At 39.6% G+C, this 16,999-nt stretch overlaps 1 protein-coding gene across 1 annotated transcript; it reads right to left on the reverse strand.

Moving 5' to 3' along the window:
* Positions 1-8,898: 8,898 nt before the first annotated feature.
* LOC119129257 (melanin-concentrating hormone receptor 2) lies at positions 8,899-14,768 on the reverse strand. The gene is made up of 2 exons (XM_037262393.1): positions 14,165-14,768; positions 8,899-10,174 (listed from the first exon to the last, which is right to left on the reverse strand). The coding sequence occupies exons 1-2, from the start codon at positions 14,554-14,556 to the stop codon at positions 9,535-9,537; spliced, it is 1,032 nt and encodes a 343-aa protein (XP_037118288.1). The 5' UTR covers positions 14,557-14,768; the 3' UTR covers positions 8,899-9,534.
* Positions 14,769-16,999: the final 2,231 nt, after the last annotated feature.

Below are 16,999 nucleotides of genomic sequence, written 5' to 3' on the forward strand. Positions count from 1 at the left end.
TGTTAGTAAGCCTTTAACAAGGACGACTGCTTCCAAACTTTCTTACAGCAATCTCCAAGCTTCTTGCGCCAAAAGGTTGTCCCGTTATTGTTTGTTTATATTTTAAATTGCTTGCAGGATTTCTTTCATTCATAACAGCATTTTCCAGGGATTTTCTCTGGGTTTGAGATTGCTGGCCAGTTTGAAATATTCAAATGGAATCGTTGTCAAGCACTTATGTGTGATTTTGATGCATTATGGTTGTTGTTGTTCGGAGGAACCCACTATTCACTCAGACCTAGATGCTATACAGTGGATGGCTTGTTTTGTTCTAAAATCCCTCGGTAATCCTCGAATTTCATGACGCTTTTGGTTGTTTAAACAGCCTCCCTCAACACAGCCTGGCAACATAATTGATCCATCACGTTAGCTTATTGCTCGAGTGTTTCCCCTCCCATGTCAAAGTAATTATTTTGATATATGGTCACCAAAATCAAATAATATTCAAAACACTGTGGTGCATTGACATCCCCCAAAACATTTATCTTTTGTCTCTTGAGAGAACATTTTGCCAGATGGGCTGCAGTTTCTCAAGGTACAACAACCCACAGGTGGGGAGTTTGAGTGGGGCGGTACACCTGTCAAACGGTAACGCCGGTGTCCTCAGGAGAGCTCGGGCAGGACTAAACCTCCCATGGAGCAGAAGGGCAAAAGCTTGCTTGATCTTGATTTTGTCTAAAACAAACAAACAGCATGGGTGCTTTTGCCACTAGCCAGAACTACATATATAACGCTGCTTCTTTGAATGCCCCGCCATCCCTACTGTATTTGCATAAAGATGGGATTCAAGGAGCAAAACAGCTTGTTGTCGTTGCAATTTACCATTGTCATACGTCCTTGGCATTTCTTAGAATGTTTCATTTGATCTGCAGGTGCAATCTGCAATTCTTTTTGAAAGAATGTCATTCCGTCATTTGTTTATTGTCTAGGTTCTGGGGATACGTGATAAGAAATTACTCAGTGCAGTCCATGTGTGCACTAGTACAAATAAAAGTATAAAACATCTACTGACTCTAAGCTAATCTACATAATACTGTCTGACAGTTTTGGCAAACCCACTCCTCTCCATCTATAACCTGTCTTTCATAAATGGATGATTTTGACAAACACTAAAAAAGTACAAAGCCTGGAATAAATAATACTGTGCGATATAGACCTGTGTCATTACTCGGTTAGTTTTCAAATTCCGACATATTGAAAAATACATTGATAAACCAGTTGTGAAAAAGAACTTTCTGCAACCACATTAAAAGGTTATGTTCTTTAATTGCCTTCCATCAGGCCTGTCCCCTGATCCCAACTTCTTGCAGAGGCTGTGGAGCGTTTCTAGCAATGAAGCCCCTGGAGCCCACCTCTACTGGCCTCATGGACACACACGAGGACATGTTCCTCGATTTCAGCTGCAAAATTGGCTTACTGACGCTTTTTCGTTTTGTATGCCTAATTGATGGCATGTTCCCAATGCTCAACAATGGAGACGCGTCTGCAAGCGTTGCACCAGAGGATAAGATCTATCGGCAGATTGGTGTCTGCAATTTCTGGTGGAAAAGTGAGCCTCTGATTTAGGTCTCCTCACATTTGCCAATTCCTTAATGAAGGATGTTAGGCGGTGCGGTGGGTGCTTGTCCATTTAGGGCCATTGCATTGATCGCTATCCAAACAATTGATAGGTTGTGGCACCCGGTGTATTTTCCTTCAGGAGGGCTGGTTTTTCAATCCACAAAGATGTTTGAGGCTTGCTGCCGGTCTGCACACACAAAACAAGCTGGGCTCTTCTCCAAACCAGAGATGTAGATTGGCCGCAGAACGTACAACATCATGTGCCTCTGTTGATAAATCTCAGCCGTATTCCTTATCTCGTTAGTCATTACATGTTATTTTTCCTCCTCCCAAACCATCTCACCTTATCCAGCGAGCTTTCTGATCTTGGCAGATCGCCGTGGCATGTCTGGCTGCTTCCTCCTGATGGTGCAACTCCTCCTCCAATTCAGCGAAGGCAGTCTTTTTTTTTTTTAATTTTCCATCTTTTCTGCCCAGTTACACGGCATCCCAATGTGTTTAGCTCCGGTTAGTGGTGCAACAAGATCCCATTTTTTGCTGTTGCTTAGGTAGAGGCAGCACCTCATAAAAATGGATCCCAGGTTACTGTGACAATCACCTACAGCCTAGCTTTAGCACGTTTGTATTCCTCCATCAGGCTAGTTATTGATAGAGTGAAAACATCAGAGCTTCCGCTTTGCTGACGGAGCCGTGTTGTCAATTTGCTTTGGACTGTTGATGGTTTCCTGCCTCAGTTGTTCCACTAGATTGGAGTCTTTTATGTCTATGCTATAGCTCTGTCCAAGAATTTTGATCGGCTTTTCCCTTGATGGCATTGGCTCATTGTTGATATAAAACCCGCTATTAGTGAGCTGACTGGCATCAATGGAAACAGTTCTCAATATGCCGAGCTTGAGCTCCGCTTTTGCCCAGTGGATATTTTTTCGGTGTTTATCTGATAAGCATCTGATGCATGTGATTTTTGTTGTTACTGTACCCATGCCATCCTGATTAGAGGATGTAGACTCTGCTTCAAACATTTCCTCCCAAACAAACGACAGGACGCTCCAATAATCTGCTCCACTGCCATGTAGGAGGTCAGGAGAGATATGGTTCAGCTTGCTCACCTCAAAGTTCTGGAAAGCAGTTTCACTAGCCTGTGCTAGGGCATATTGCTGTGGGTTCTGAAAATGTGCTTTTTACCAACCGTTGGTTGCTCATTGGGACCTTGAAGAACATGAAAGTTGTTCACTGTAGTTTGTGAAGTACATGCCCAAAACATTTTGTGCAAGTCTTTCTTTATTCTTTGGACTAATTGGATCTAGATCTAGATGACATGGTTATTCTTCAGTGATGCCAAGAATTGATTTATCTAACTGCTGCTTGGAAATGTCACCCAAGTTGGTGTGGTATCTGTTTTCCACGCCACGTCCATCGGCATTGAAATGTATTTTAGGACACCAGGAGTGTCCTGGTTCTTTTTTTTTTTCAAAGTTATTTCTTTCTTTTACAAAGGGTTCTTGGTTCTTACCTCTGAGGAAGTAAGGGTCAATGCGAGCTTCTTTTCCGTCCTTTTTCTTGAGACGCTCCCCCGATATCTTTTACAGCGAAGGTGCTGACCATTTGACTATTCTGTTCCAGAATTCATCGCCGTGTGGTCTGCCAAGAAATGATTTTGTTCTCCAGCTTTTGCACACTCATTTGGTGTTATTTTAGGTTCCATAGCAGTATTTGAGTGAAGCTATTTTCCTATGGAGTGAGAATATCCTGCCAATAATCTATGACAACAGTGAAGTGAACAACAGAACAACAAAGGCGGGACTTTTGATTTCATGCTCTCAGGCCTTTTCATTGCTCCATTGATGCTAACCGTATACAAGCAGCTTTGTTAGCTCCTGCCTCTTTATGTACGCACAAAGAGAAGAAGAGCATATTTTGTCAAGAGCAAAAATTGAAGACTACAAATTGTCAATTGGTGTGAATGTGAATGTGCATGTGAATGGTCATTTGTTTGTGTGCTGCGATGGGCTGGCTGCCAGTTCAAGTGGTATTGATAATTTGCTCTATGGAAAGTAAAGGTGTTGTTTTTAAAACACCCCCAAAATGTAATTTTTATTGGAAGTTGTTGAACGCTATGATAACATGAAATACAATAGATAAAAGAAAATATGCAACAGTGTATTTTTTTTTTTTTCAATTGAAGCTACTTTTTTTTTTGGAGAAGTTGAAATTTTGAATTACTTCATAGTTCATGCATTCTGCAAATGCTGAATAATCAATGCATGTATATTATAGCTTACAAGCATAGTCTGCTTTTATTAACGACCCCACTATATACAAAACATTTGCTGTCTACTTATTATCTTCTATACTGAAAGATTTTATAGTTTAGAATTGATGATATAATCCTATTCAATATCACTCATCAGCAATTTATAACATTTTCCAACAAGTTCCAGTAAACACATGGGCCAAGACATGCATAACTGTGTAATCTAATTTCCAGTACAATCAACTGGACTAAGTCTTCACTTCACATTGCTCTTTCATTAGCCACAGTGTCACGAGCTGCTTTAAAAGTGAGCTGGAATGCGTGCTTTCAAAAGGGGGAAAGGAAGATAAACAGCGATGAGTTCTACATGCTTTTTCTGCACCGCAGAGTTGCTGACCAACGAGCTTGAATCATGTCATGTCCACCGTGATAATGTTTTGTTCAATCCATGTTTCACACACTGGACATTGAGCTTTTCAACGGCAACCGCCCAAAGAATTAGAGTATCACAAAGCTCAGTCCCTCCTTGAACATGTCTGCATATACATATAAAAAGTCTACACACCCCTTTTCAAATTCCATTTTTAAAATATATATTTATATAAAAAGATTTTTCCACCATAACTGCGACCTGTGATGTGTATTCAATAGTTTTTTTTTTCTGCTTTATCTTTACAAGGGGGAAGTAAAACCAAATATATCCATGGAATCAGAAGGACCCGCTTTGATTGGCCATGATTAGTGTGCTGTGACCGCAACCACAGACAGTGCAGACATCTCTCTATCTCTCTCTCTCAGATGTGAAATTACCAACACCGGGGCTAACCCTTTTCCGTGCAGAATTAGGCCGTGCACAAAAACAGCCCCGAAGCCATTTTGAACTGTTCAGATCTCCTTCCACTTTTAGTAAGTCACTAGTTCCAGCTATTAAGTACGGTCGTTATGGTGTTCTTTTTGAGATTAGTAATATTGTTTATGCTAAACATGCCTTTTAGGAATTTGAACATAATTAACCCACCCCAAAATGTGTGGCAAAATATGCAGTATGTATGAACAATTTGTTAATGTGCTTGTTTTTAATTGGCCAATAAATAGTTGTGTGCTGCCTTTAAGCAAATTACTGCTTTGCTCTTTAAAGGGGTCAGCTTGCTCTTTTTGGTACTATGAGGAAATCTACCGAAAACTACAGTTGATTGAATAAACAAAACAAATCCATTGACTGACATACAAGTCTAAAAGTCATCACAGTAAACATAGCTTGCCTTCATGAACCTTACAGCTGCGATGTCACACATGCGCGTATGAAAGTGAAGTGCATTTTATTCACACCGACCATATGTGGACTTTAAAACGGGTAAGAGAGCACACGTACAAGGTACTACTGACCTTGGTGAACAAAAGCCAAAACATAGTGAATTTAAAGTTGAAATAAATTCTTTGATCCAAACAGTACTGTGGGCTTTCACCAGGGCCAGATGAAAGAAGGCTGGAGGCGCTAGAAAACACAGGCAATGCAGGGTTGTCGTGTCATGACGGTACCAACAAAGATGAAGGCTACAGGTAGTGATGCTATTACAGTTCTTATTTATTGCTTTGACCTGTTTGAAGAACCTGCGGACCTCTCAGTCTTCATCATCACCATTTCACCTGAAAACACCTCATGCAAATGTGTTAACCCAATCTCAGTGGATGGACATAGTTTTTTGCAAAACAGTTAACACGGATGTCATTCAAGAAGTCCAAACTGCATTGTTTTAGCTGTGCTTACAGAACGGACACCATATGCTCCGAGCTCTTAGAAACTCCCTGATCAGTATGCAATCACTAAAAGCACTATTTCACAAAATTTTTTAATTTGCAATTAGTCTTCAGAACTGTGTTGTTCTTTGCAAGCATGGATTGAGGAGGTCTAAGGCAGATGAGAGGTAGAGTGAGAGTAAGAGTGAGAGTAAGAGGAGTCTGTCTGCAAGGTGGAGGTTTATCTGGGAGGGCTCAGAAGAAGAGGCTAGTATATGCCTACTATAGTTTTTTGCTCTTTACTGTAAAAAACTGTTGTTGTTTTTCCCTAATTTCTCACAGTAATTAATTGATTTTATTTTCATTTCCTTGTATTCTCTGTGCGGATATTTCGTTTGTCAGCCACAGTCTGAAAAAAAAGAATGTAATCAATCAAATTAGCATCAAAGCATATCTAATTCTGGATGCATTTTTTGCAAGAGGGCAAATCTGACTACAAACGGCACTGGCATGTAAATCATAGGTTGCAATGACAAGCAACGGTGCACACGAGCTGTATTTGTTGCCCATTTTGGAATGCTTTTGTTCCATATTTGAAATGTTTTGGCACTGGTATTGCCGTTTGCAAACAAAATGTTTCATTTTGACCACTATGGCATGTGTTTAGCCCTCTACTTTAACTGCTTTGAAAATGTTGATTTGGAGTTGACAGCTGTGTCAAAACAATCAATAAAAACTGTTACAGAACGTACTGCACTAGTGGAACATCGCACTGCAATTTGCTCAACAGACCATCTTGTTTGACAGATTCTTCAATAAACAATATCCAGCCAACCTGTCCAGGAACTGATGGACAGTAGGCGTGTGTGCGTGTGTGTGTGTGTGTGTGTGTGTGCGCGTGTGCGTGTGTGTGTGCGTGTGTGCGCGTGTGTGTGTGTGTATTGGACCAATGAAGATTCGAGGTGCCGTTCACTAAATTAGGGCGATGTATTTCCCAGAGAATAAATAAAAATTGCCCCGGTAATTATAGGAGGTATTGTACAGTATTTTATCTACAACATGTGCTATATTATTTTATTTGAAAACCTAATAAGCGGCCATTTTGTTCAAACTACGGATTTTTTTTTTCTGGTCACAGGTTAGTGTTACAAAATAGTGATAAATAGCCCTCGTGGTCATAGATATACAACAGCTAGTGTCTGGCTCCATTCCGGTTGCGGATGTCTTTGTCCTTTAAATCTGGATTTACCCGCTCAAAGTTTGCCATTTGAAAAATAGACAATTAAGATTGTATTTGCTGATATTAGATTGTTTACATTTGTGTGAAATCCCCAGAAAGCTTTACAATATTTGCCAACCAACAGATGAACAGTCAAACCTTCCTCGTGACCACAAACAAACAGTGAGTCGACCGCTCTTGGATAAAAGCCACTTTTATTTCAATACAACAACAATGTACAATATGTAGCCTACAATAGCAACATGATATTCTCAACAGAGCATCGGATATTCTTTCAAAATACACCAAATGTTTCACTATTTGACTGTAACAACACCAAACTGCTGCAGCACGTATTCTACATTTCATGGATACAAACACATAACATCTTGAAACTTCCAGAGCTTTTAGAAACGTTTTAAGTGTTGACAATGATGGCAATTGTAAATTGAATTTTTTTTTTTCTGTAAAGGGATTTTTGCAATTGCATCATAGACCACTGAAAATGAAAACAAGACAACAGCAACGTTCATGTGACATTTTAGTCAAAGTCGCATTTTGTCAGTGCACAGTGTAGATATTACACTCCGCTTTCACACACACAATGCTTGGATTCAGAAGCATTTAGCTTGAAGACAAAACATGTGAGCACAACCACAACTTGGTAGGATCTCAGGACCACAGCACGGCAGGAAACACCACACAAAAATTATTACCACAGATCAGAACTAATGAACACTATAATAGATATTGCATATTGATTGTATCGACCGCAGTCTGCTTTTAGCATACACAATAGGTCAAGGGAAACGATGCCGTGATTAATTAAATAACGCAGTTCATGAGATAAAGAAATGGACTATACAGGATTAAATGTTAAATTGCAAATTAATTTATATCAACTACATAAAGGTAGCTCTGAAGTAATTGTGTTTGATTTCAGAAAATAAGCCCAAAAATAAAGGAAGTAAAACTACCTTTTTTTGTCATGTCCGAAGATGTCACAGTATATCATCAGCATTTGTTTAATTTTTACAATAGAAATGAATAAGAGCAAATTAGGTTCATACAGGAAAATTACATAATCCATTATGACAGAAAGATTCATGGCCATCATTTCTTGCTTTTTTGCACATACCTGAAATGAGAACAATCACATAACGTTTGACAACATAATAATAACAATTTGCTATGTTCAAAGCTCTCCACTGAAACGCCACCACAATAAAAACTTCTGCTTGTGATGAAATTAGAGTGAGCCAATTGGACCTGCTATGGTGATCCGGAGCCTTCAAAAAGATGCTCAACTTGCTTAGTATCTTCATATCGATACCAAAACTTTATATGAAACTTAGCATGGATTGGATTTGTGTGATTCATTTGCACAAATGTGTCTTTTTATGCTCCACAAGCAATAATACATGTTTTCCCATTGGACTGACTGATCAGGTTCAAAATAGCATCCCATTGATGAAGCCTTTCACCAATTTAGATGCTGTTATAGTATGACCCTTCAGTAACTATAGTCTAAACGGGGTTCCTGGGTAGACAGTTTTTTTAGTGACCTACATAAGATTCACCACACTAAATAACGTTGTCTAATTACTGTTTCTAATTAGTGGACCTTTAGTTGGAAATAAATTCACGAAATGCACAGAAAGTGCTACTTTCCAATTTGACATTTGATTACCTTTTTGATTCAATGAGACAAGTGCTGTCATAAAAAAACATCACTTATTACTCCTTATCTTTGACAGTTAATGTCCCGAATAAATACCTTCATTAATATTAATGGTACCTAGGAATAAAAATAATGAGGGGCTGTTAACATGAGATGACTAACTGGAAACCGGTTAAGACCAGTGTAGTCTTGGCAATCATTTGAAATAGAGTTAAATAAGCATTTGTAAATGTGGAGGATGTGTTGGTTAATATTCAATTTTTCTATGGTTCTATAACATCTGTTGGTTTGGGAGCTTAAGATCAGGGGATGCTTTGAGAATAATTGTCAATTTTTGTCTATGTGAAGCCCTTTGAGACTGCTTGTGATTTAGGGCTATACAAATAAACTTGACTTGACTTGACTTGTTGGTCAAAATACAAATCCAACTGTTGTTTTGGTTTTCCCCCAAACACACTCACTCAAATTAGAGTACATGACTACCCCTGACTTCAGAAGTAGAAAATACTGATTCTAAGCTGCAAACTGCCTTGTCGAACCTCTGAAATTTCAGACATCCCATGTTTCATATCTGCAATACTACCTGTCCTGTGTCCAGTTGGACAAGTGGTTGGCGCACATGCAAAAAAGCAGAAGGAAAAAACTGTTAACGTTTGCCTGGTCATGTAAACCTATCCTAACTCTGCTATCTTGGTTTATGATATCAAGATTAACAGCGAGTTGTCAGGTAAATTGTCCAGGGAAATATCCCACGTTTTTTTTGTTGTCAGACAGAATGTATCTGCGTTTATTCAATTATAATATGATCCCCAAACAGTCACACTTGAGTGGTACCTCAGCATCCCTTCTTTCATTGCTTCCATGCTTGGAGGCAGGTGACAAGACACCTTTGATTTAAAAACTTAAATGCGCATCATCTCTTTTGCTGAACACGACACCCTCAGTATGATTTCTGATCCTTGTACAAATTTCACGGCCTACATTACCTTGTCCATTTGAACAAAAAGCAACATGTCCACATCTCTCTCTGCCAGAAATGTTTCCTCACTAAATGGCAGTACAACGATAACCGGGGTCAGCGGCCATACTGGATCCCTCTGTTTTCACGACAGTCACTTTGGATGAGTGTTGGGAACTGTTGAGCGTGGTTCGGCGACAAAGACGTTCACGGTAATTTTGGGCAAAGATGAGCAACATCAGCGGGTTGATGCAGCTATGGGAGTAACTGAGGCAGATGCTGATGTTGTAGACGTAGATGAAGGCGACAGTCGGGTAATTGTTGCTCAGGTTGATCACCTGGATGACATGGTAGGGCGACCAGCAGATCAGGAACAGCGCGATAACCATCAGCACCATCTTGGTGGCCCTCTTGGCCCACACAGTCTGCTTGCGTTTAACCCGACGGATGGAGCTGAACACGTGGTAGAGCGTGAGCGAGTAAAAGGTGCTGATGATGATGAGCGGGATGATGAAGCCCAGGATGGACTGGTAGAGTGTGTACCAGTACATGTCCTCGGGCCCATCTAGATACATCATGCAGATCTCCAAATGCTCTCTACGTACGACTTTGGCATACATCATAACCGGCACAGTGAGGAGAAAGCTGCCGATCCACGCCAGCACGTTGATTATGATAGTCCACTGAATGGTCCGCCGCTCTGAGGTGGGGTGAACGATGGCAATGTACCTGTGGGGACAAAGTCACAATTTTAGAGGCATTCCACAACAGGTGAGAAGAGGAACATTGCTGGACTTCCAATGAGCATCATTATTTTAATCGCTGAACGTTAGAATCAAATCTGAGGTTGTGCTTCTGTGTGTTTTGGCAGAATCTTCCCAAAAACTAATAAACATAGATGTTTACTGTAATGCTCATGTTTTTTTCCCCCACACCCATAAAATCCCAAATATTCATTTAACATTGCGTAATTCCACTTACAGGAATAATACAGTTGCCCATCATTCCATTTAGGAGGCACTTGGCCATTTAAGAAAAAACAATGGACAGCTTATTAAACCATTATACTCGTATGACTTAGAACTGTCTTTATGTCTACATGTAATGTGAGTATGTGCAGTGCACTTCCACCAAGACTTTTTGCAATTGTCCAAAGGGCATTCAGATAAATTGTAGTTAATGCGGAAAAGTCTGTTTGCCAAAAAGCCTTTTCCAAGTTAATGCATTGTTCCGTTAGTGTGATGGATAGACAGTGAGTCCAGTCCCAGTAATCCCCAATTCATGGATATGACACTCAATCAGCACAATTGGTCTTTGATACTGTGGGTTCAATCCAGTGAGATTCCCATTCAATACAGCTCAGTTCAAGCGGATATGATGCATTGAGTTTCTTATCATTTGACAAATTTTTCAATATGAATGACATGTCAGCTATGTCAAGTGGAGCTCCATCCATATGTACCATAGTATACCTCCTCCAGGTAACATTATTGGTCTCAATTGAACATTTGACACGTGACATTCTCCCATCACATTAGGAAATATATTTGTTTTTGTTTTTTTGACGGTATAATTTTGAATGGATTATTATTGATTCTTTACTCCCCAGGGTCTGTCAAGGCAATTTAGTCAAATGCCTATTTCCATATTGATCGGTCAAAATCATTTAAAATCGCCTGAGACACTTCATATTAAGATGAGAAAATAACCTTTTATCCAGTTAATAGAAGTGACCTAGTGCAACAAGCTAATTAAAAAAATAGCTTAAAGCCATAAAGACACATACAGCTCACTTGTCGCTTCCCAACCCTACACAAAAGGCACATCAAAATTGAAGGTTATGATAGTTTTTTCATTATAGGTAGTTTTTGTCTTTTGATATTTTTTTATTCAGTAAGTTTTAGTATTTCGAGTGAATTCATTTTTGTTAGTTTTAGTAATACTTTTACTTTTTATAAATGCAGTATTTGTCAGCACAAGGTTGAGGATAAATGAAACTTCAAAGCTCATGCATGGTATTAATTAGTTTCAGTTGGTTTTCACTTTTGCATGGTTCTATTTTTTTGTGTTTTGAGTTTTCTTACACTTCTTTAACAAACATACTTGTCTGAGGCGACTGATTACCAAGGTTTTAATAACGTGACAATCTTGAACATGTTGTGCAAGCACTAATCCAAATATTAAAGCCGTCTATGTGATTGAGCGTTTAAAAAAATAAGAAAACACTTTAATGATCACTAACTGTAGGTGTGATGTCTGGGTCGGTACTATCAGCAGTAAAAGATGAACTGCACTTTTTGTATTTTTTTTTTTATTTGTTCTTCTAACATTTGCATCACCAAATAAAGTTGCTAAAATGGTCATGGATGAATAAGCAAATATGATGCCATTATCTTCTTGTTCTTGAATTACATGTACAGTTCAACATCTAGTAAATGTACCTTTGGAGAAATACATTTAAAAAAAAACAAAAAAAGGGGAATTAATCCCCTCCAATGTCACTCAGAAAGAGTTGAAACTGATGACGTTCATGGCTTCACTGAGCTCAGAATAACTCCACAAGGTTGTTTTGCTTTTTCTTTGACAATAACCTTACAACCAGAAAAAGCAGTGGTACGTAAGTGTTATTTCAAATGCTCTTTGAAACTTAAAACTCCCCCAAAATTGGGTCAAGAATGAAAAGCAATTGATAACATTTGAACCAGATCCAATACATTTCCTTACAATCCAATGCACTGACTGACAATGTCTGAATCTCAGTCATTGAATGGGTGCATCATGTAAAGCGGCAGCAGTTATGAGAGCATACTTGCGTGAGCGTACTTTAGCAACCAGCTTCAGAAAGCAAGAGTCAAGGTCATAGATATGAATACAAGAACTGGTGTTTCAATAGAAAATGGAAAGCACCATTTGGGAAACAGCACAGGAGGGCCAGGATGGAATTATTTGCCAGAGAAATTCCTTGGTGACATTTGATGGAGCCAAACATGAACCTTATGTGAAAGGCTAAAGCTTCAAGAACTGGTGCGTCAACATACAACCCTTTTTGGATGGGCACATCAACTTTCTTTGGAAGGAGCATAAGAATGTAGAATGTAGAAAATCGACAGAAACGTTTTGTCTGCCTCAAGGTGATGCAGACAAATTCACATCACACTCCCAAAACAACAAACAAATAATTCAATAAATAGAAGGTTTGAGACATCCATCTAGACTTCAAGGGGATAAATTGTTTTTTTTACCCCCCACAGTTTGGGACAATTGTGTGTCTTGATAACGTGAGAGTACAAATTGGCAAATGAGAACAGCGAAGCGATTGCGATCCCCTGCAGAGACAATGGGATCATCACCAAGCCAAGAGTTACTCTTGCTAATTACTGTGCAGATCTGTGTCTGTGGCAAATGCACCGCACACATTGCCAAACATAAACACCTTGGCCATCGTGAAAAACTGAACAATCAACTATAAGTGACGCTTATTGGAAATTAAAGCTGCTAATTAATGCTACTACAGTATGCGCAATTGAACATCTAACAAAACTCAATGCAGCTTTGCTTACCTTTGGGCTTGGCTCAATATTGTGTCAGACAAGATGTACGTATATATAATGTATATGTAGTTTGCATGTTCTCTCTGTGCCTGCGTGGGTTTCCTCTGGGTGCTCTAGTTTCCTCCCACATTCCAAAAACATGCACGGCAGGCCGATTGACCACTTGAAATTGCCCGTGAGTGTGAATGGGTGTTTGTCTATGTGTGCCATGCGATTGGCTGGCATCCAGTTCAGGGTGCACCCCGCCGACTGCCCAAAGTCAGCTAGGATAGGCTCCAGCACGCCCACAATCCTCGTGAGGAGAAGCGGTTTAGAAAATGGATGGCTGGATCCACAAAGAAAATTTCTGGTATTGCAGAATAGCACAGATTATTTATCATTCTAATATGTGACTATATTGTATTTATTATAACTCCGACCTATGACGATATCGAAAATCATGCTGTGCATTTAAAGAGGCAATTTGAATGTCACATAATTACACTGGGAATGTTCCCGTAATCACGCATGATTCTTGGTATTATAACGACAGCATGATTCTTTGGGAGGAGATTTATAGAATATACTCTAAGGGAAATTACAATATATAAACATGTAAAACATGCAGGACAGCGACCCTCGAGGACCGGAGCTAGACATGCCTGCTTTAGAATAAGGGTGGGGAACCTGGGGAGCCTGACAACTGATGATATTCAAGCTTGCCTGCCCCATATTCTAATAAGAAAACATTTCAAGAAAAAGTTTGAAACATCAGCCATTTTGATTAACTTTAATGCAACAAAGTATGAAATCTTTTAATGTTAACATAAACAAAAAAATTGTCAATATTTTTTACTAAATTTACCAGTTATTTCCAGGCAATATTTTACATTTATGTTTATGTTGACCTATACAGCAGATTTAAAAAATGTTAATTTTTTTTTTTTTTGTTAAGTGGGACCCAGTGTGATGGCACCACTTTTGAGGAATGACAAAGAGTAAACATGATAAAGAACATAGACCGGCCCTGAAGTGGATCATATCACGTTTGGCAAGCAGTACACATCTCTGTCCTGGTTCTTCATTACAATATGGCTAGAGGTCACCTTAATTATTTGACTCTCAACATTGTGAGGTAAATAAATGCTTTATGATGACAATGTCAGGAAAATCTCTTTTATGGACTTACCGATCAATACAGAGCACGGTTACTATTCCCACGGTGGTGAACTGGTTGCTGACATCCACCACCACCACCGCCTTGCACATAAAGTTGCCGAAGACCCACTGCCTGTCTCGGACCAACTGATGGATGTTGAAAGGCATCACCAGCAGGAAAAGCATGTCTGCTATGGCCAGGTTGAGCACGTAGATGTCCGACACCATTTTCTTCTTGCACGCAGCCACCGCGTAAATGACCAACCCGTTGGCCAGAACTCCCACAGCGCACAGGATGCCATAGATGGACGGAAGAATGTGCATGAAAGTAGTGATGTCGATGAAGCTCGGAGACGAAGCGGTTGCGTTTGCACATAATGGCTCTATAGAGTTGTTACGGCAGAAAACGTCCGTGGCATTCATTTTTATCCTCTGTTTCGTCTGCTGGTTCTAGTGCGCGCCGCGCGCCCTGCAGCCGCCAAACTCTTCTCGATTGCTCCCTCACTCCAAGGAGCGCAATATGATGGCAAACAGGCGCTGGCTAATCTAACTACAGGAAAAGCGTCAGTCTCTGGGGCATGTCTCATCTCCAGAAGCCAACAGTGGAGTGACCAAAAGACCAGGAGGCGCACGCGTTAGACTGTCGAGGCTTGTGCGCCACAGAGAGCAAGTTCCCTCCCTTCCAGCTCGATCCGCGATCCCACCGGTCACAATTGTGACCATTCATATGCATATATATCTATATGTGCTCATTTTACGCACACACCAAACACATTTGAGTGTTTATTTAAAGATACTTCACTAACATTTTTTGGGTAGGGTCTGAGGCAACCATCTTCTCGTGGCGCGACCAGAAAGTAAACAGCTCTGGTCATGTGACAATTTCTTCTAAACATGTGCCACTGCATACATTTCATTCCAACACTGTACTCTTTGTCAATATTTACCACAAATACTTTAAGAGATTACACAGTAGCATTTCTACATAGAAACCTTGAAATTAAATTATTTACATCCATCACAATTGTGAACGGTGGGTTGTTACCCAAGCAGATGAACAAGGAAGTCACGTTGGATCTTTCAAACCAGTCAAGTAGGACTTTTCTTTTTCACAGTACATCCTCCTTTTTCATTAGATCAATCCCGGCCGTTTCAGCGTGGGAAAGTTGCTGATACATCAAACATAATTGAATCTGTCTTGTCAGGCGAGTGCATACCATCCATCCATTGATCCATCCATTGATCCATCCATTGATCCATCCATTGATCCATCCATCCATCCATCCATCCATCCATCCATCCATCCATCCATCCATCCGTTTGAACGTAATTGCACTCGCAAGTACATTCAATCGTATTTGCCAGTCAGAAAATGTTTACGACACATTGGCAGCTCTACGCTTATCGTAAGATTTGAACTCTTCAGTAAGATATCCATCGCACATTCCATCAGCTTATCTAAACATTATAACCTAAATGCACTTTATACTGTCAAAGACTGCACTTTATTTAGCGGCCCCCTTTTTCGCTTGGTCTTCAAGGCGAACTTTTAGTGTAGTTGAAGAAACATAATATTTCTGGTCAAAATACTCATAGTCGTCAGAGCCCCCCATTGTGCTGCAGCAACAACGCTGTCACTGTTGTATAGAAGATTTAACACTTATTTAAGAAGAAAAGAAAAATGGCTTAGGCTAGGCACAGTGTCGTGGCAAGATTTTCTGAATAAAGCCGGGCTGGCTGGGGAGGGATAAGAGGGATGTAAGCAGAGAAATAAAACATTTCTATACCTTTGTTGTCAGGCTATGACTGGAATTTGATATTAAAATAAGTAAAATTCCGTGGTTTGTTATTGCTGTTGAAAATGTTGGTAGTCAACTCATTCACTGCCAGCTCTGTTGAAATGAATCATTAACGTCGATAGACGTCAATGGCAGTGAATGAGGTAACTCACCGTCTCAGAGAGGGAATCTTGTCTTTAAGACTACTTGCATGCTTTGAGCGTGAGCGTAAATACTTGTTCACAAGCGGAGAACCTATATAGACACGAGTCCTCCGGTTGGTTGGCAAGCATTTCAGCGAGTGTACCCTTCTTCTTGCCTACAGCCAGTAGATAAGCAGTAGAGGCTCTGAATGGATCATCATCAGTTATTTCCATAACATTGATATGGCAGCTCCCTAACCAGGCAGGTTTTTTTTTTTTTACTAAATGAAAATAAGCAAGAACATACTGTATCAAACCTTTTCTTGTGGTGCGGGCTTATATTAAATATTCGAAATTGCTGATAAAACAAGTGATGAACAAGCGAACAGGCAATAATTTACAGCAAGCAAAAAATCAACAAGCCTGTTGCCAAGAAACTTGACTTGCTTGAGTAATATGGCTTGCACTATTTTGCTGACAATCGACAACCCAATAAAATTGAAAGCAGGACCGATGGCGGGTCTCAATGCTGGTGTAAAGCATTAAATAATTCATGTTTAACAATCAAGATCCTGATCCAGCTTATGCAGACCTTGCTGATTATCTGATCATGTACATTAGGCGTGTTGCAGCAGGGAGACATATAAAACATAAAGGAATATTAATATTGATCATATTTTAATTAAATAATATTTTCTTTAGCTGACAAACTCAAAACAGACTTATAGCTTTAAAACTCTTTCTTTCTCTGTTGTTATTCTTCATGGCTAAATCTGACGTAGCGCTTATGTGATGTCTCAATTGTGAAGTCACACAATGCTCTGCTAAAAGCAGTAAGTTCTGGAGTTCTTTATTTCGGAATAGGGTCTCAACACATATTTTATTGTTTTATTGATGGTTAATTTTTGATACATGCACGATTGGAAACAAAGTGATTCCTATTTT

This window comes from Syngnathus acus, chromosome 10, assembly GCF_901709675.1.
Source record: "Syngnathus acus chromosome 10, fSynAcu1.2, whole genome shotgun sequence".
Lineage (NCBI taxonomy): Eukaryota > Metazoa > Chordata > Actinopteri > Syngnathiformes > Syngnathidae > Syngnathus > Syngnathus acus.